Source organism: Talpa europaea, assembly GCF_964194135.1.
Source record: "Talpa europaea genome assembly, chromosome: 15".
In the NCBI taxonomy this organism is placed as follows: domain Eukaryota; kingdom Metazoa; phylum Chordata; class Mammalia; order Eulipotyphla; family Talpidae; genus Talpa; species Talpa europaea.
Genome location: NC_140083.1, coordinates 13119232 through 13138525, shown reverse-complemented (window position 1 = coordinate 13138525; position 19294 = coordinate 13119232). Strand labels below are relative to the sequence as shown.

General features: G+C 39.5%; 1 protein-coding gene across 1 annotated transcript; it reads right to left on the bottom strand.

Annotated features, from left to right (window-relative positions):
- Positions 1-4348: 4348 nt before the first annotated feature.
- Positions 4349-10246, bottom strand: ARL1 (ARF like GTPase 1; the record flags this gene model as incomplete). The annotated part of the gene is made up of 5 exons (XM_084255704.1): positions 4349-4379; positions 5081-5259; positions 6431-6542; positions 7604-7685; positions 10156-10246. The coding sequence occupies 5 exons, from the start codon at positions 10244-10246 to the stop codon at positions 4349-4351; spliced, it is 495 nt and encodes a 164-aa protein (XP_084111830.1).
- Between the last annotated feature and the right edge of the window lie 9048 nt (positions 10247-19294).

The window sequence follows — 19294 nt, the reverse complement described above, 5'->3', positions numbered from 1 at the left end:
AGTGCTCAGCGTGCTGACACACAGTCTCACCCCAAAGTTTGAACTTTATGTTGGGTTCTGCTGGGCTGAAGTCAACAGGTTTTATTATTTAATTAGCCTTTGCCATAGATTGTATAATATACAGTTTAATATAATCATGGTCTTTTTTGTATTGAAACATTTCAAAATACTGCTTATCTTCACTGTCTTAAAAAGAATGTGGTTTGCATAAAACTCAGTTTAAAATGTCATTTGTAAAAAATACACTTTAAAATAGCAAGAAAAAATGTAGCATTGGGAATAATCAAGCATGTATACACTCCTGGTTACATGTATTGAGGAAATTAAACTTTATCAAAAGACAGTACGATCTGCACAAATGGAGAAATACAACCATGTTCATGAGTAGAAAGATTCAGTATTGTGTTATTTCTTTCCAAATTGGACCCCATTGGTTAAATGCAGCTAACAAGCTGATTCTAAAATTTATATAAAAGATAATAAGCTGAGAATAACCATGATGCTCTTTAAAAAAGAACAAGTGGGGAAAGGGGCTTACCTTGTCAGATAAAAGACACAAAAAGTGCTGTCTCCAGGGCCTCCCAGGTGGCACAAGGGGTTAAGCACCGCACTATGAAGCAATCCACAGCCTCTGCAGCATGAGTTCGATCCCTGGCCAGCTAGGGAACAACCCACATGGCGCAGCAGACATTTCCTGACTCGCCTACTGCTCTCCTCAGCAGTATACCTCGATCTGCCTATTCTGTGCCCCACTCTGGTGAATCCTCTCACCCGCCTGCACCTCTGGCCTGTACCCCCCAGCTCTTGGCATGCATAAATAAATCTTTAAAAAAAAAATGCTATCTCCAGAGAGAACAGGGAACACAGTAAATTCCATTTCATTAAGATTATTTACGAAAAGACAAAACTGGGATATGGCACATTACATATTGATAAAGGATTAGTAGTCCCCAGGCTATATAATGAATATACATAGTCATAGATAGGAATGAAAAAAGGTAATCCAGTGACAATACAATTCTACCAAAGAAATATAAATGGCCCTTAACCATTAACATTTGGGATATATGGCTGTATCCGTTCTTAAATACTGAAGTATTCACATCCTGACTGGTAAGTAGTCACTATCTTGAGATTCCCATGTTTCACCCTGGCTGTACGAGTTCCTAGATTCCATATCTCCACACAGAAACTGAAGAGTTACTATCTGGACTAGTGGAGGTCCTTTGCATCAACTATGTCTAATTGTTCAATACTTTTAATTACTCCTATATTCAACCTCATTTGTAGGAAAACTCAAATACATAGACATTCCTTTTAAACCCTTCAGATTAGTAAAGCTGACAACAGGAAATGCTGGCAAACATATGAGAGCAGTGGGAGCTGTACAAGCCACTTTGAAAAACAATTTGGAATTGCCTTATTCAATGATATGTTTCTTTTACCTCACACTACTCTTGATGTGGAAGCAATATAATTCTTTACTGCCTAATATACTTAGAAGAGAGAACAATCCATCCTGTGTGCCAGGTACTTTGCATTCATGCTGTATATCCCCCTCCTATTTCTGAAAGCCTCCTAAGATTGTTTACCGGAGTAGTAAACAGTCTCATTACCTAAGGATGGCATGGATTGAATTGTGGGTGGCAGGATCAGGATTCAAGTTAGGATCGAAAGCCCATGTTCTTTATTAATTTGTGATTATGAAGTCAGGATATTAGTATACGGCCAAGGAATCAAAAGTTCAAACATTCATGAACTTAAGCATCTGTTTTGGATGTGGATTGTGTCTCACATCTCCCGGTGGTTTGCAATGTGCCAGAAGGATAAACATGGGCATCTCAGAGGGCTTGTTTCAATTAATTCTAAGTGATTTAAAGTAAGTGCATGTATTGCTTTCGTGAAAATTTTTAAAAAGTTAATACTAAGGTAAAGTTCAAACAAATCTCAGGAATATTGAGCGCGGCTTTGTTTTAATCAGTAAATATTTATTGAGCGCCTACTATGTACCAGGTGCACCACACTAATGCAAGGGATGTTAACAGTAAATAAGGTATGGCCACTGCCCTCAGAGTTTACATTTCAACAATTTAAAGTGCATCTCAGGTATTCACATAACAAAAGTAACCACCACTCTGAATTTTTCACTTTTTACAGTGTGATAACATGATACAACACAACTACCAACCAGAGTTATAGATTACTGGAGCCGACAGAAACCTTTCATATTTGTCCAAGTCTCTTGCATACAGGAAAGAAAACTCAGAAATCATTTGTGCCTACAACTCGTTTGTGTTCTGATTTCAATATGGTACTTTCCACATTTTCATAAACAGAACTTGAGATTTTGTAAATATCAGTATTCAAACTCTTGTAACATACCTCTACACACAAGGCTCCTGTAATTCATACCATATGAAAATAATTGTACATTCTCATCCTATTCTTTGTCATAAGCCAGAGGGATTAGGGTCATCCTAGTGCTGACTCTGCCACAGCTTCTTGTGCCCTCAGTATGCAAGATGGCAAGGGCTACAGGAGCTCACTTGCCCATTCTGTTCTCACAGTATTCCTGAGCTGCTGGGGAGCACTTAGCTACCTGGGAACAAATCTACCAACAGTTCATGCCCTTGACCAGGAGGAGGACCCAGTATTAAACTGAGGAATACTATTCTCCTAGCTGGCAAATACTATTTCAACCATAAACACATTCTGAGGTGCTGCAATGAGCCAGGCACCTGGATTCTAGAGACAGACATGTGAAGACAGTCTGCCATCAGGAGTGACCTTTAACACACAGCTATGCCCGGTTAGTAATAGGTTCTTAGAGAAAAAGTCTCCAAAAAAAATTTCAATGAGACCAAAATAGGAGGGAACTGGGGAATGAATAAAAGTCCCACAGGTGAGAAGAGAAAGCCAACATTCATTTGCACTCAGAATAACCAAAAGTGTGAGGGAAGTGTAAGCCTGAGGGAAGTGTAAGCCTGAGGGAAGTGTAAGCCTGTATCTGAAGGACAGTGGCAGGGATAGGAAATAAAGCCACTGCTGTTCTGCATCTGAGGGACACAGTAGTAGCAAGCTTCTCTTTACCAGCATCGGATTTTTATAATACTGGTTGTCTAATAGAAAACCTGAAAAAAAATCCACCCAATTTTAGTATTTACTAAGGACTACATTCACTCCTCACTCCAGCTACTCCAGTGGTGGGCTGGGTAATTTCAAAATTTCTTTGGAACATAATTTTTTTTAAGCTTCTCTGATAACCTAGCAGGAAACCTAATCTTTAAAATGAATAATGTTTAATTTCTCCCTGTAGAATAAAATTCTGACTTTTCACTGAACTTACATGTCTAACTACAGGTAAATAAATTTAAGACAATACAGATGTCTTACATTTCTCAAAATAAAGCCTTTCTAAAATTTCAGTGTGTTATGCATTCTATCATATATCAATTTAAGATTTTTTCTATGTCTACTAGTATGGATAAATACATTTATGGACATTACTTTGAGTGTACTATGTCGATATCAATTTATATAATTTTATTTAAGGATTGGGTTGTCTGTATTGCCAATATTAGCATTTACAGGAATTTAAGTATAGTTTATAGGACAAGCTTCTGACTCAGAAGTCTTGCTTTGAGCCTTCTTCCCAACTCACTAGCCAGTGACCGTGGGCAAGTCAACCATCAGAAACTTAGGTCCAAGTCCATAAAAATGAGACAGTAACAGCCTACTCTATCACAGGGTTCCTATACACACCGACTAGATCAGTATGTGTAAAATTTTTTGTGACAACTACAAATTACTCATGAAACAACAATGACAGGTAAGAGTGCAGCTAACCACAAACCTCATGCCGATAACCAAGTGCTTTTAAATGAAACAACTTAAATAAAATGGTCATTAAGCAAATGAAGACTATATTACTCACACTATATTCCTAGCCTACTCTATCGAGTCTAGTCTTTGGAAAAAATTCATTTTGGGGGGAAAAAATCTGAGTTAAGAAGTGTATTAGTGTTAATACAAACAAACTGCAATCACTAATTAAAAAATAGGAAAGTTTTTTTTTACCTCAGTAAGAGTACACTCTTTAATAGGACTGTATTTGAATAAGAATTCCATACAAATAGAATATATACCTTAACACAAGAAAGCAAGGAAGGAAGATTTATGTTACAGAGAAAAGCTATTCAGTTGGTTCAATCAACATGAGCTACCCCTCCAACTAAATACTTTTTTATATTTATTACAAATGCTGCCATCAGTATTTAGTAGTGTAAAGCACAAGTGACTTTTCCAAGGGATATGTGATGTAGTCTTCTTTTCAGAGAAGTGATTGAATTTACTGTCTGCTCTTTAATGTTTCAACTAACCTGTGAAGAGAAAATGAAGAGTTTTATAAAATTAACTTCAAACTTACAGGTACAGAGCATTATCATTCATAATATGAATTTTATACCAGAGGGAAAGTCCAAAGCACTTAAAATAATGAAGACTAGGAGTTATATTAAAGAAATGAGAGTATGAACTCAGTCTCCATGAGGTCTTGCATTTATGCTTTGACTAATACTCAAAAAACACTAAATAACTACTTTCTGGGCTGCCTCTACCACTGACAGGCCAGTTGTTGATAATTCAGAAGTGAAAACTAGTCTCAGTCCCCAAGAAGCTAATAAATTATTGCCCAAATCAAACAAAAAAGTAAACAAATCAAACAAAAATTATAAGACAGATTACAAGTACTATGTCAGTGAAATATGACTGATAAGGTAGTGAGCACAGTTATGCAGGGAAGGCACCAGAGAAAAAAAGCCTTAACCTAATTCCTGAAAGGTAAGGAATTGGAAGTCAGGCAAGGAAAAAACTAAAAATAGCTGAGAGTTGGCTTATCTAAATACCTATAATCAGGTAGGTGTGGCTAAAATAAATGCTGATGCACATGAAAACCAGTGGGAGAAAAGGTTGAAAGAACTTAACTATGATATGCTGCTAAGAAATCTTAAATTCATACTTAAGATTAAAGAGAAATCATGCATATGCATGCAGAGATGGCTTCTGGAAATGTGTCACTTACCATTCCATTGCCTCATCAAGGCCAGTGCCCTTAGTTGCTGAAGTTTTGAATATCTGCCATTTCCGGTCCTTCAAAGCAGGCAACCCAAGCGAATTTGCCATCTCTGAGGGAGTCATGGCTTGTTCCATGTCCTGCTTATTTGCAAACACCACCAAAATAGCTTTTCTTAGTTCTTCTTCCTAAATAAAATACAACATACTTAATTTCCTTTAGTCAAGTTGCTCCCTTGAGTTTAGAAATGCCAAAAATACATTATTTTTAAAGTATGCTTACTAATTATTAATATATAAATGTGCATTATAAATTGAAGTTATAAGGAAGTATAAAGAAAACCGTCACCCAAAATCCTACCTCCTAAACACAATCACTGTTAACATTTTTGGGTTTTAACTACTGCTTTGTAACAGATATTATATTTAGAAACACATTTTACATATTTAAGACCACAGTTCCACATCCTGCTGTAAAAAACAAACAGTAAGTCATGAATGCTTTTCCAAACCATCAATTTTTTTTTTCAAAAAAATTAAAAGCACTCGGGTCTCCCCGGTGGTACAAGGGGTTAAGCACCACATCCGCAGCCTCTGTAGCACGCGTTAGATCCCCAGCCGGCCAGAGAGAAACCCACACAGCAAGGCAGATCGCTCCTGTCTCGCCCGCTGCTCCTCTCAGCAGTGTATTTCAGTCAGTCTGCCTGTTCTGTTCCCCACCCTGTCTCTGGCGAATCCTCTCACCACCCCCCATCTCTGACCTGCACTCCAGCTCTTGTATGCATAAATAAATAAAAAAAAAATTAAAAGCACTCTACATACCATGAATGCATGCACCAAAAATTACATTACTTTTCTAGTATTACTATTAATAGATTATTTCCACCTACCTATTAGAGAAATCCAAGTGACAGAGTCAATATATAAAAATTTTTGTGTCACTTATTATTTCCATTACTTAAAATGTTTTTACTGGGCCTCCCTGGTGGTGCAGAGGTTAAAGTCTCAGTGCTATCAAGCTATCACTAGCCACTGCAGCCTGAGTTCATTCCCCAGCCAGGGAGCTGACCCACATGGTGCAGCAGACCTCTCCTGTCTCACCCACTACTCCCCTCAACAGTATATTTCAGTAGACCCACCTGTTCTGCTCCCCACTCTGTCTCTGCTGAATCCTCTCACCACTCCCCACCCCACCACACCTCTGGCCTACACCCGTCCTTATATGCATAAATAAATAAATCTTTAAAAAAAGAAAATAATTCTAAAAGTATTAAGGGTGAAATGCTACTGCTTTCCTTTTAATTATTCTTGCATACAATAAGCAAATGGGTGATTTCCCCCACATTTTAAGTTTTCTTACCTCCAACATGGCAACCAACTCTGATTTGGAAATGCCAATTCGATCTCGGTCACAACTGTCTACTACATAAATGACTGCATCTGTGTTGGAATAATAGCATCTCCAGTATGGCCTAAAGAAAATTCAGAAAAGGAAACTGTGATGTTATTTGAAAGAAGAAACTATTATGTTAATTTACATGCTAGAATTTGGCAGTGCTGGGGAGGGATGGTAACATGCAAATTCTGTCCCACCCATGCAAGAATCAATGCCACAATAATGCAGAATCTCTAATCATATCCCTTAGAGGGGATAAAAGAATGTTAATAGCATCAATTTTAGTATATGTGCTGCCGAAGCAAGCACGTTAATAGCATCAACATTACAGCACAGGACCAAAGAGTCTGAGAGTCTGAGAATCTGAGACTCTGACCAAAGAGCCTGAGAATTATATCACAGGACCAAAGAGTCTGAGAATGAATTCAGACTTTAGGCAGAGACAATGTACTGTAAAATCACTAAATGGTCAAATAAAAAAAATGTACAAAGGTCTACCTGATCATTACATCTTATAAATCTTTAGCTAAGAACCCCTTAAAATGAATGCTTTTTAAAAATATTAATGTGACTTTATATAATAGGTTAAATTGATCATTGAAGATACCAACTAGGAGAAATGGCTAAAATCAGAAATATGCTAAAAAATGATGCAAGAAATAAAATAAGTTAAAAGGCGGCAGGATGTTTAGGGGATGGACTACTAATCTTTTAAGATGGTACCAGAGGAACCACCAATAATCACCAAACACACACAGATGCCTGGTGAAGCACAGAATGTTGTGCAGGGGGCCTTCACATTAGCCAAACTGGTGAACCTGCAAAGCATTTTTATGAAATCCAACATGTATGTGTCACAGAAGAAGACGTTGAAAAGAACTAAAGAGATGGCCCATTTTAGTTAAAAACTACTTAAGTAATTAGGTCTTGAGATTTTCATGAAAAGACTTTACAGACATTAAATCATTAAATATTTGAAAACTAGTTTCCTTAGATTTTATTCATTTGAAAGTACAAGCAGTTTTACCTCATTTTAAACTAGGTGGTTCCCATTTATAAGAAATATTTGCTATTAACCTTAAAAGAACCAATAAACATTAACTAATATCACAAAGCAACCTGGTCATTTTACCATACCTGATACTTGTCTGTCCTCCTAAATCCCAGACTTGGAATTTAAGGTTTTTGTATGTTACTGTTTCAACATTAAATCCAATAGCTGAAAGAGAAATCAAATCAATAGTATAAGTAGACTAATACATTCTACCTTCTAAGTATCCAATCTAATTGGGTTTCAGCAACTAATGGTAATTACTGAATCATACTATTGAGATATTGCTGTATTATAATTTGAGATAATATCCCTTAAAATACAAAAGAGTATACTGCTATATCCACACAAACAACTCAATGAGCAAAATCAGCACCACAGTCAGGTCATGGAAGAACCCCAGCTACCTATGCAAATATATCGTGTTTTTTTTTTTTTTAAGATTTTATTTATTTATGCATACAAGAACTGGGGTACAGGCCAGAGATGCGGGGGCATGAGAGGATTCAGCAGAGACAGAGTGGGGAAGAGAACCGGCAGATTGACCTAAGTACACTGCTGAGGGGAGCAGCGGGCGAGACAGGAGAGGACTGCTGCGCCTAGTGGGTTGCTCCCTGGCTGGCCGGGGATCGAACTCATGCTGCCAAGACTGTGGATTGCTTCATAGCCCGGTGCTTAACCCACTGCGCCACCATGGAGGCCCCATGTTTAGTGTAGTGCAAATGCTATTCCATTAAACTCTCCTCATAATACAGTCCTGACAAAGAAAAGTATTCAGAAAGTTGAATTAAAAAGAATAGTTGTAGATATATTACGAAAAATGGAATTTTGATAGGTAGCACATAAACAGATGATAAAACCAAGAAATCTTAGATGCTGAACTCCAGTGGTAAGGGCAGGACGATAGCTCTCTACCACTTTTTGAAAGTTGGACTCACTAATGCTGGCAATGTCACACAACCTCTGCAGATTCATTTCCTCAAGAGCTCATCTGTAATGAGGTCAGAGTCCTTATGCTTTGGGATGGTCAATGGTGAAATGTCCTAACCCTTTTTCCTGGCATCCTTCTAAGTGGAGCTCTCGCACCACATGCTGAAGCAACACCACTATGTTGGTGAGAGGAATCAGGGTCAATACATCAAAATTAAGATTTCACAGGCTATTAAAAAGTCAAAGAAATAACTTATAGCTGTAAATATACAAATAATTTTTGCTTTAGATTTAAGTTAATATTGGCAAATGATGCTTATGAGTATTTGGCAAGTATGTCTATAACTTAGTAAAAAACTAAAAAGCAAGTTCATGATGTCTGCCTTAGAATTAAGTATGCATGTAATCACCATCTTGACTACTATTAAGAACAATGTATTTATATGCAAAGGACAAAAGTGTGGGGGAAGGCTTTATTCAGTGAAATAAAATCTACTGGATTGAGCACTGCAAGGGTAAGCCACAGGACTTACTGCAGCTAAGATGGGAGATTTTGAGAAGCAAAATTCAAGGGAACTGCAATTTTTGAAGGTGGCAGAAATAACAGATGTCACAAGTAAGGATTAAAAGTTCTGCTTTCAGGGCCTCCCTGGTGGCGCAAAGGGTTAAGACACAACATGTGAAGCTATCCACAGCCACTGCAGCACAAGTTCGATCCCCCCTGCCAGGGAGCTACTCACATGGCGCAGCAGACCTTTCCTGCCTCACCCGCTGCTTCCTTCAGCAGTGTATTTCAGTCAATCTGTCTGTTCTGTTCCCCACTCTGTCTCTGGTGAATCCTCTCACCCACCCCCACACCTCTGGCCTGTACCCCAGTTCTTGTGTATATAAATAAATAAATCTTAAAAAAAAAAAGTTCTGCTTTCATAAAAAGTAGACTTTTTTTAATATAGAAATTTAAATACTACTAAATACAGAAATACCTGAGTGGACAGAGTAACTTTAAAGGTATAATCTAAATACTCTTGAGCAAACTACAAATTCTTAAACTTAATTTAAATTAATAATCTTTTCTAAACAAAATCAGGTCAAAAAAATGAAAACAAATAACAGTATTCTTATGTAGTCAAATAGCCTTGAGAATATTTTTCTAAGATATCAACAACTGATAAAAAGTCGAGGTGTTTCTTACTATTGTAGGTACCAAATTAATCTAATACTGAGTCTCTTCAACTCAGATCTTTATAAGTAATCAATAGAATTACTTGAGAGAAATTAATCTTAAAATAGTAACAAATACTACAGCAAAAAAGTTTCATATAGAAATACATCACTTACCATCTATAATTCTTTACATGGCTCTACAGAGTATTTTATTGCTTCATTTATCTTCCCATCAAAGTCAGTAGATGTTTTATTTTCTCCATTTTATCAACAAGTGGAGAAATAAAGATACTGGCTCTCAATGAGATTAAATGGCTTAACTCAAACCAAATTTGAAACATCTCTGAAGAGCAAAACCTTGCCCTAACAGTGCTCCATAAATTATACCAAATTTCCTCTCAGTTTACCAAAAAAAAGACATCAATATTATGCCTATACTAATTTACAAACCTTATTAATCACTTCATTTATGAATTATTTATCCAGAAAGTTATGTTAGATGAAAAGCAAAAGGCCTCCATAATTTATCACACCAAAGACTTACTAGGAATAGTGGTAACGACTTCACCAACTTGCAATCTGTACAAAATTGTAGTTTTTCCTGCTCCATCTAATCCCAAAATTAAAATCCTCATTTCCCGGGTTCCGAACAGACTGGAAAAAATACTTGAGAAAAAACCACCTAAAACAATAATAAAAGCAAAAACATATTCACTATCAATTCATCAACAATTCCCACAAAACACTGAATCTTGTCCCATGAAAGCTGTACCATATTAAGTAATATTTTATTATTTTCCTAAATGAACAGGTACATATTTTTGCTTCCAGCAAAATATATAATTCAACATCAAACAAGTAATTACTGATTGTTACCATGTCCTAGATAATGTGTCAGCAGACACAGAATATCCACTCAAGAGTAAGAGAAGGGAGCCTGGCTGGGGGCACAAGGGGTTAAGACGCAACCAATGAGGCTATTTGCAGCCTCTGCGGCACAAGTTCGATCCCTGGCCAGCCAGGAAGCAACCCACACTGCACAGCAGACCTCTCCTGTCTCGCCCGCAGCTCCCCTCAGCAGTGTATTTCAGTCAGTCTGCCTGTTCTTTTCACCACTCTGTCTCTTGGGAGTCCTCTCACCCCCTGCACCTCTGGCCTGTACCCCAGCTCTTATATGCATAAATAAATAAATCTTTAAAAAAAAGAAATATGACCACTGCCCTCATGGAGCTCACCCTCTAATCAAGAGAATATGGCTAATTTAGCGCGATCTCCACACTATCCCTAAAAACCAGAGGGCAGGGCCTCCCCTGGTGGTGCAGCCGTTGAGCGCTGGGCTGCGAGGCTGCCCGCAGCCTCTGCAGCACCAGTTCATTCCCGGGCTGCCAGCGAGGGTCCCACAAAAAAAAAAAAAAAAACAGAGTGCAAATCAGAATGACAGTGGGAACAGCTAAGTCTGTCAATATGAAAAGAAATAATGGTTGTTCAGCAGCAACACCGTCATAACTATCTTCAATCACTGAAACCTCTCTGTTAAGCAATATAACTGACATAAGAAATTGAGACACAGATGTCAAAAATAAAACTAATTTTGATGGAAAATGTAATAAAGCAATGTTATACAGCAATATAAAGGAGATACAAACTTAAATAAAAAAATAAGGCTACACTCAATGCATCACGACGTATTTCCAGAAAGCTTCCTATATGCAGGGTCTTGTTAAAGACTGAAGAATGGTAGTCACCAGATGCTGGGGGAAGAAGAGAAAGGGAGAGATGTGGATCAAAGGGTACAATCTTTCATTACAATTCTAGAGATCTAATGAACAACTTGGTGACAGTAGTTAATAATGATGAATTGTATGGTTGAAATATGCCTACAGACTATAGATCTTGAAGTGGTCTCACCACACACAAGTAAAGGTAATTGTGTGGTGAATGATGTTAGTTGGCTGTGGTTAACACCTCAAGGCATGCACATATCAAGACATCATGCTGAATACAATTTTTACTTATCTTTCATACCTCAATAAACCTGGAAAAAGTATATATTAAGAAATTATCCTTTGTTTCAGCAGAGCTCTGAGACAAACACCTGAGGTAACAACAGTTTAAAGGTGTTGGTTTCACCTGGATGTTTAAAAAAAAAAAAAAGGAAAAAACCCTAAGTGTCAGGGAGGTGGAAATCTAGACAACAAAAGAAATTTTTTGAATAATTTTTTCTCCAACATCAAAAAATGCACGTTCATCCTTTCCCACCAGAAGTCATTAGAGAATATTAAAAGAAGGTTACAATGACAATATAAAAAAGTTGACAACAGAAGTGATTCCCCACACAGTAGTTATTTGACAAAGAAATGGCATAGTTAAGAGTGCAAGTCTACAAAAAAGGAATAAACGGCGGGCTAGAGAACCCTGGGAGAGTGAAACAGAAGGGGTGACACCTGCCAAAGTCCTTTCCACCTTTTTGCGAGAAGAGGAAGAGCAAACCTGAAGGGGGTAGTGGAAAAAGACAGAAAAGTGCATGTGAGAGAAAAGTGCATGGGAGCATGCACTCCCATGCACAGAAAAGTGCATGGGAGCCGGAGGAAACGCTCCAAAAACCTCGGAGAAAATTTTTAAAAACCAAAGAATTCGAACCTTCATTTCGAGTTAAAGAACCTGTACCTTCACTCGGGCTCTAGCGGGAAGGAGGTGAGTGAGGCTGGTGATGACAATCTAGCTCCCTCATCAGCCCTCCCCACACTGAGTTTAAATTTCATTCACTCACCAGTAATATCCTCCCCACTTCCTTCTCCATCTTACTGATAACTGCATGAGCAAAGCTCCAGCTAAGCAAACAAATGCCAAATTGACTACCAAACACCACCATGAGCAACACCTCCCTTTGGATTTTTTTAAGATTTATTTATTTCTGCATACAAGAGCTGGTATTTTCTTTTTAACTGACGCAGCCCCAGCGACCAGGAAGAATCAAGCAGCCACTAGGGTCAAATCTCATCTTAACCCAGGAACTCTCAGTGATCCTGCGACTGACACGTTGCTCAGCCTCTCCAGACCCACCCTGCCCAGCAAGTCAACCTGGGGCTGCGGGCGGTGAGGGGGAAGTTCACAGTCAAAGGAAAGAGCTGTGAGTGGAGCTCCCAGGCCGCAGCACTCTGCGGACCCGCACTGACCTCCGAGACCAGACCCTCCGGGAAGCGGGGGGGAAGCGAGAGGGCGAGGGCAGGCAGGGTGCACCACGGCAGGCGAAAAGCCAAGGTCGGGTAAGTCCTCGGCGTCCCGCCGCCTGGGCGCGGGCCTCTCCTGGCCTTGCAGGTCCGCCCCGCTCCTCCTCCAGCCCCCGGGCTCCCGCCGAGCCCACCCGAGCGTGCCCGGGAGCCCGTCTCGGACCCCTCACCCATGATGTCTGCCTTCGTCGATCGTCAGAGACACGCCCCGGACTTGGCAGCAACTTCTTTTTGAGCCTCGGTGCCGCCACCTCCGCTAGTCTTGGCCTCCGGCTCGGGCTCCAGCTCCCGGGCGGTTTCCGTGGAAGCCCGGTCCGCCAGCAACTTCCACGTCGGACTCCCGGCGGGGGCGGGAGTGGGGCCCGCGGCGACTGCGCGCGGCGAGGACGTCAGTGTGCGCGCCGGGCACGACGTCTGAGTGTCCGCGTCGTCACTTTCGACGCAAGTTCTCTGACGCGCCGGGTGTAGATACTGTAGAGACCAGAAGAGAAAAAATAATTCAAGGGTGCGAGGTCTCGCCTGCTTCTGTCTCCCTAAAAGAAAAGGGCTTCCGATGCTGGGAACATCGAGTTTTCATTTTTAATTCCGACACCAAAAAGTGGCGAATCCGCTCACCTGGAATCAAGACGGGTCTCGATGCGACGGCGCTGGAGGTCTAGGGCGCAGGCTGTGGCTTGGCAGGTGCAGGTCCTGAAGCGCCCTGCAGAGGAGCCCCACCTCTCCCGGGGTGCTTTCTCCAATAAAGAAATAGGACTATGTAATAATAATAGGAAGAGCCCGGCGCCACCAAGGCAGAGCAGCCCACACCCGGGGCCGCTAACGAGATTTTGACGTCGCAGTGACCTGTAGGGCTATCGTTAGCCCCCCGCACCCCCTTTTTCCTGCTGTGGCTGAGCCCCAGTCCCGGAAAGGGATCCACAGCGTGGACGGTCTGGTCCAGATCTTGGGAACTGAATACCTGTTCCCTTGAGGAGTGTCTGTTAGGAATAATGTAGGTCGTGACAGTGAAATGGAAGATAGGAAGCTACACCTGGAGGATGGGGACAAGGGATTCTCTTAGACTGTTGGGATTTTTTAAGGTGTCCTAAAATTCTGGTAAAGGCATGGCCAGTCCCTGTGTTACTACTTTTGGATTACAAGTAGGGAGTTCCTGCAAGTCATAATTTTTTATGGTTCGCTGGAGTCGACAAGAGAGAAGTACCCAAGTTCGGGATGTGATTGTTGCAAGAACAGCTCCCCCACAATATCCCAGCCGTAAAGTAAAGAAGATGGAGTATATGTTGGAGCCGCATGTAAAAAAACCCATGTTCTCAAGAGATAGGGTCCCTTGCCCTCAAGAGATAGGGTCCCTTGCCAAGAATCTTTTGTTGTTCATTGCCACAAATAAAATTTTCACAAAAGGACATGATAATCATAACCAGGCAGAGAATTTTAGCCTCTCTAAATTTAGGAAACAAAAGCCTCACGTAATGTGTATTACATATTCAATTACAACTCACTATGGAAACAGAAGCATGATAAAGACTGAACCAAAACTTGAGCAATTTGATCAAAAACTTTATTTTCCAAAATTTACCCACTATTATGTTAATTAATATCTGGTCTAATTTCCTTGGTGTATCATGAACAAAACAAAAACTCCATTTACAGAAACCTTTAAATCTAAAAAAAAAAAAAAAAATCCCCAAGTTTTAAGACAAGGTGTTATTTTTTTAAATTTTACTAAAGTGTCTTTAAGACAAAATGATTTTCTGCTGGCCACTTACTATGCTCAAGGCCTTATATTATTCCTTTCTAGCTTTTAGAAGCACTCCTTAAGGCTATTAAAATAGAAATCTTAAATGGCTTTAAAAAGTATTGCAATAGATATATAAATAAAGCCCTAAATTGGCTGTGGAAACTTAGCTAATCTTTATTAATGATGATAGCCCACCTTCACCATGCCCTTTGCCAATTCCTGAGGCTAGAGCAGGTACTACTATTACAGGAAATTTCAATTTGCATTATATGATGGTCACATTAAAGTGAAAAACAAGGCCAGATAACCATTTCTTGTATCTTTTCTGTACTAAAACAGTCATTTCTCCTTACAGAAGAAGGATACATCATCTCAAGGGCAACATAGGCTTTTCAAAATGCAGTCATTCCATAAATACTGATTTGGTGTTACATTTCCTGCTCACTAAAAAGAAATACTTGAAGGGCCTCCCCGGTAGCGCAGTGGTTGAGCGCTGGGTTGCGAAGCTGCCCGCAACCTCTGCAGCGCCTGTTCGATCCCCGCCGCCAGCCAGGCAGGGGTCCCACATGGCGCGCAGACCTCTCCTGCTGCCCGCTGCTCCCCTCAGCAGTGTATTTCGTCATTCTGCCTTCTTTCTCTGCTCCCGCTCTGGCTCTGGTGAATCCTCTCACCCTCCCACGCTTCTGATTGTTCCCAGTGCTTGTATAAATAAATAAATAAATCTTAAAAAAAAAAAAGAAAAGAAATACTTGAAGAGGCAGCATTATAGCATAAAGCCAGAATTAAAGCTAAATATTTAGACTGTAAATCTATGGAATTATGTCCTTCAGCCAAAGAGGAGAAATTTTACCTCATCCAAGTCTTTGCCTAAATACCATCCTGTTTAAAATTGCTACCTATCCCTCATCCCTCTTATTCTGGTTTTCAAATGTACCACTAAACATAATTTACTTACTTATAATGCTTTTTATTCATTGTCTACTTTCTGTCACTGAATGTAACATCTATGAATGTAAATACATATTGTTTATTTTGTTCTCTATTTTGTTCTTGCTCTTGAACACTAAACATTTCAGAGAATTTTTGAATTATAAAAATTTTTTGAGGATAATGACATATTTTGTGGGATATTATTAAAATCGTATACTAAAACAGGCATATCAGAACCACCTGTTCTAATTTGACAGGAGAGGCCAAAGTAACCTCAAGAAGTTTAGTTTTTTGGAAGAGAAGCCACCAGGTGGTGATATTGCTTCAGACTAATTCATAGAATAAACTAAATTGGTTCAGTTTAAGAAAAATTGAGCTTAATCCTTTACAAATTTTGTGGCCCAATAATAAGTTATGACAATAACAGCTTACTACAGTTTAGAATGTGCATACAGTTTAGAATGCATAACAAGCAAGTAAATCAGTTTCAAAACTCCTTCGACTATAAAGACACAATAAAATCAAATAAATTCAGAATTTTAAAGCTGGCTGGAACCTCCATTTCAACAACCTTAATCACAGATGAAGTAGAAACAACCCAAGTGACATGACCAGGACAGCAGTTCTGATCATTTGACGCCCAGGCCTGAAGTCACTTGATTATCGTGCCGTCTGTCACTGAGTTATGATCTATACGTTATGATAAATTGATTTTCAACCTAATAATGAGGCCTCAAAAATTTGCTGTAATCTCCAAAGTTAGAACATTTACATCTGCTTAGTTGTATAGTAGGAATTAAATTCTTTTTTTTTTAAGATTTATTTATTTATTTATACATACAAGCACTGGGCACAGTCAAAAGCCCGGGAGGGTAAGAGAATTCACCAGAGCCGGAGCGGGGAGCAGAGCAGGCAGAAGGACCGAAGTACACTGCTGAGGGGAGCAGCGGGCGGCAGGAGAGGTCTGCGCGCCATGTGGGACCCTCCTCCGGTGGCAGGGGAGCAGCCGGGATCGAACCAGCACTGCAGAGGCTGCCGGCAGCTTCACAACCAAGTGCTCAACCACTGCGCCACCGGGGAGGCCCGGAATTAAATTCTTTTGCTCAGATTTTATTCCATAAAGCAGAAACCTATGAAGTATATCCCAGATATATGATTTATATTTATATATATATATATATATATATATCTCCAGTTCTGTGAGTTGTCTTTTCACTTTGTTGATGTCCTTTTCATACACAAACTTTTAAATTTCGATCAAGTCCAACTTATCTATTTTTTCTGTTGCAGCTTTTGTTTTTGTGGTTATACCTAAGAAATTATTGCCTATACCTAATCCAAACACCTATATTTACACCTATATTTCCTCTTTTTTTTTTTTTTAAAGATTTATTTATTTATTTATACAAGCACTGGGTACAGTCAGAAGCACGGGAGGGTGAGAGAATTCACCAGAGCCAGAGAGGGGAGCAGAACAGGCAGACAGACAGAGGACACTGCTGAGGGGAGCAGCGGGTGCAGCAGGAGAGGTCTGCGCGCCATGTGGGACCCTCGCAGGCGGTAGGGAATCGAACCGGCGCTGCGGAGGCTACAGGCAGCCTCACAGCTCAGCGCTCAACCTCTGCGCCACTGGGGAGGCCCTACCTATATTTCCTCTTAAGAGTTGTATAGTTTTAGCTTTCATATTTAGGTCTTTGCTTCTTTTTTAGTTGGGTTTTGTATACTACAAGTCCAAATTCATTCTTTTGCACAAAGCACCAGTTGTTGAAACTTTCTTCTCCATAAAATGGTTTTTTTTTTACTCTTGTCAGAAATCAGTTGGCCATATATATACAGGTTTATTTCTGGACTCTCAATTCTAGTCTACAACTATATATGTCTATTCTCATTCCAGTGTCACACTATCTTGACCTTTGTCAGTAGGTTTTAAAATTGGGAAGTATGAACTCCCCAAATTTGTTCTTGTTTTTCAAGATTGTGTTGACTATTCTGGGTCCCTTGTATTTCCATGTGAACTATAGAAGCAATTTTCCTCTTTGCTAAATGAGCGTGATGCAATAAGTTACAAGCAGTCCCTCCAGGTTTGGAGGGAGTTCATGCCATCTGGAAGTGGGTGGTAAAAATTTCACTAGACCCGAGTGCTCTTCCAGGGATCTACATCAGAGCCTTTTATTTTATAGTTAGGGTGGGACCAACATTCCTGATCCATCTGTGAATGATCCCAGCAAATAAGTCAAATGAAAGGAAGATAGCACTTTTAATCTGCTCTGGAGGAATCCCTAAAACCCCATTAGCATCTTGACTTTGGTCTAATTGAAGGTTATAAAGTACAGCATTCTTTTTAACCTAAAATTAATTGGATAATTGATTGGTAGTTTTATAAGCATCAGGAAATCAAACATGAAAATTATGCCATATAACTCTTGAGGAGCCCAGAGTTTAGTGAGGAATATGGATAAATATTTATAATATTTATGTTAGAAAGGGCAGCAGGACAGCAAGTACAAGTATAAGGAATTTCAGGGCTTCCTGTTGGACAAAATGTCTCTGGGAAACCATTTTCCTGCAGGCCTGCATGGGTCCAGCTCTAGCTCCAGTTTAGATATTTAAGTCTAAAGATCACAGATTACCTCATATTTGGAGACATGCCCACTGTGTGAAATTTCCCAATGGCATTTAGAACCTTCAACCCCATTAATTACTATCACCCCACATTGCTACTTCTAGAGCAGACACTTGACAGGTAGTTTCAGAAATAGAACAGTATGTGTTTTGTCACAAATGCTGAGGCCAGTTCCCAGCCTGCCGTAGCTAGAGAACCAAGCACCTTTGCTCCAGATTTCTATCAGACTCTTCCTGCACCCCTATCTCCCAAGGCCAGTTAATAGACTGAAGCTCAAGAAATGAGCAATAAACACTCAACATATCATAATCCTGGATAATTTAGTAGCCCTAAAAGTAGATGAACCTTGTTATGAAGGATCACTGTTACACCGGATAAATATGCTCTCTCTCTCTCACTCTTAGTTTTTTCTGCATTAGTATTTAGGGAAATATTTTTAATTAAAAAGTAAAAAATTGAATACTCACAGATAAAATGTATACCAACAATTTTGAAAATGGGAGTTTTATGAAAACCAACTTGGTTATTGGCATTTTTTGCTGTCAAAATAAAATGGAAATAAAATGGCATTGGGCCTCCCTGGTGGCTCAGGGGTTAAAGTCTCAGAGCTATCAAGCTATCACCAGCCACTACTACCTGAGTTGAATCCCAGGCCAAGGAGCTGACCAACTTGGCTCAGCAGACCTCTCCTGTCTCTCCCTGTTCCCCTCAGCAGTGTATTTCAATCAATCCATCTGTTCTGCTCCCCACTCTGTCTCTTGTGAATCTCAGCCCCGCATCTCTGGCCTATATCCCAGTTCTTGTGTGCATAAATAAATAAAAATAAATTGTTTTTTAAAAAATATTCATTGTAGGTACTTGGAATTTGACCCATTATCTACAAATAGCTATTGGTTACTATTGTTCATATGCAAATTCTGAGTTATATGCTTCTTGTATATACTTGTGAGGCTTATTACAATTCCTCACATAGAATAAGTAAGGATAACAAATCACTGTTGAGTAAATGAATGGATGACTCACTTCAGCATTACAATTCCAGACAAACTTAAAAAGATGTATTGTTCTATATTTTAATTTTCCAGAACATGGAGGAAACAGAATGTGGAATTTCCCCAAACTACTCAAATAAGACAGTCCAATCTAAACAGTTTGATCTATA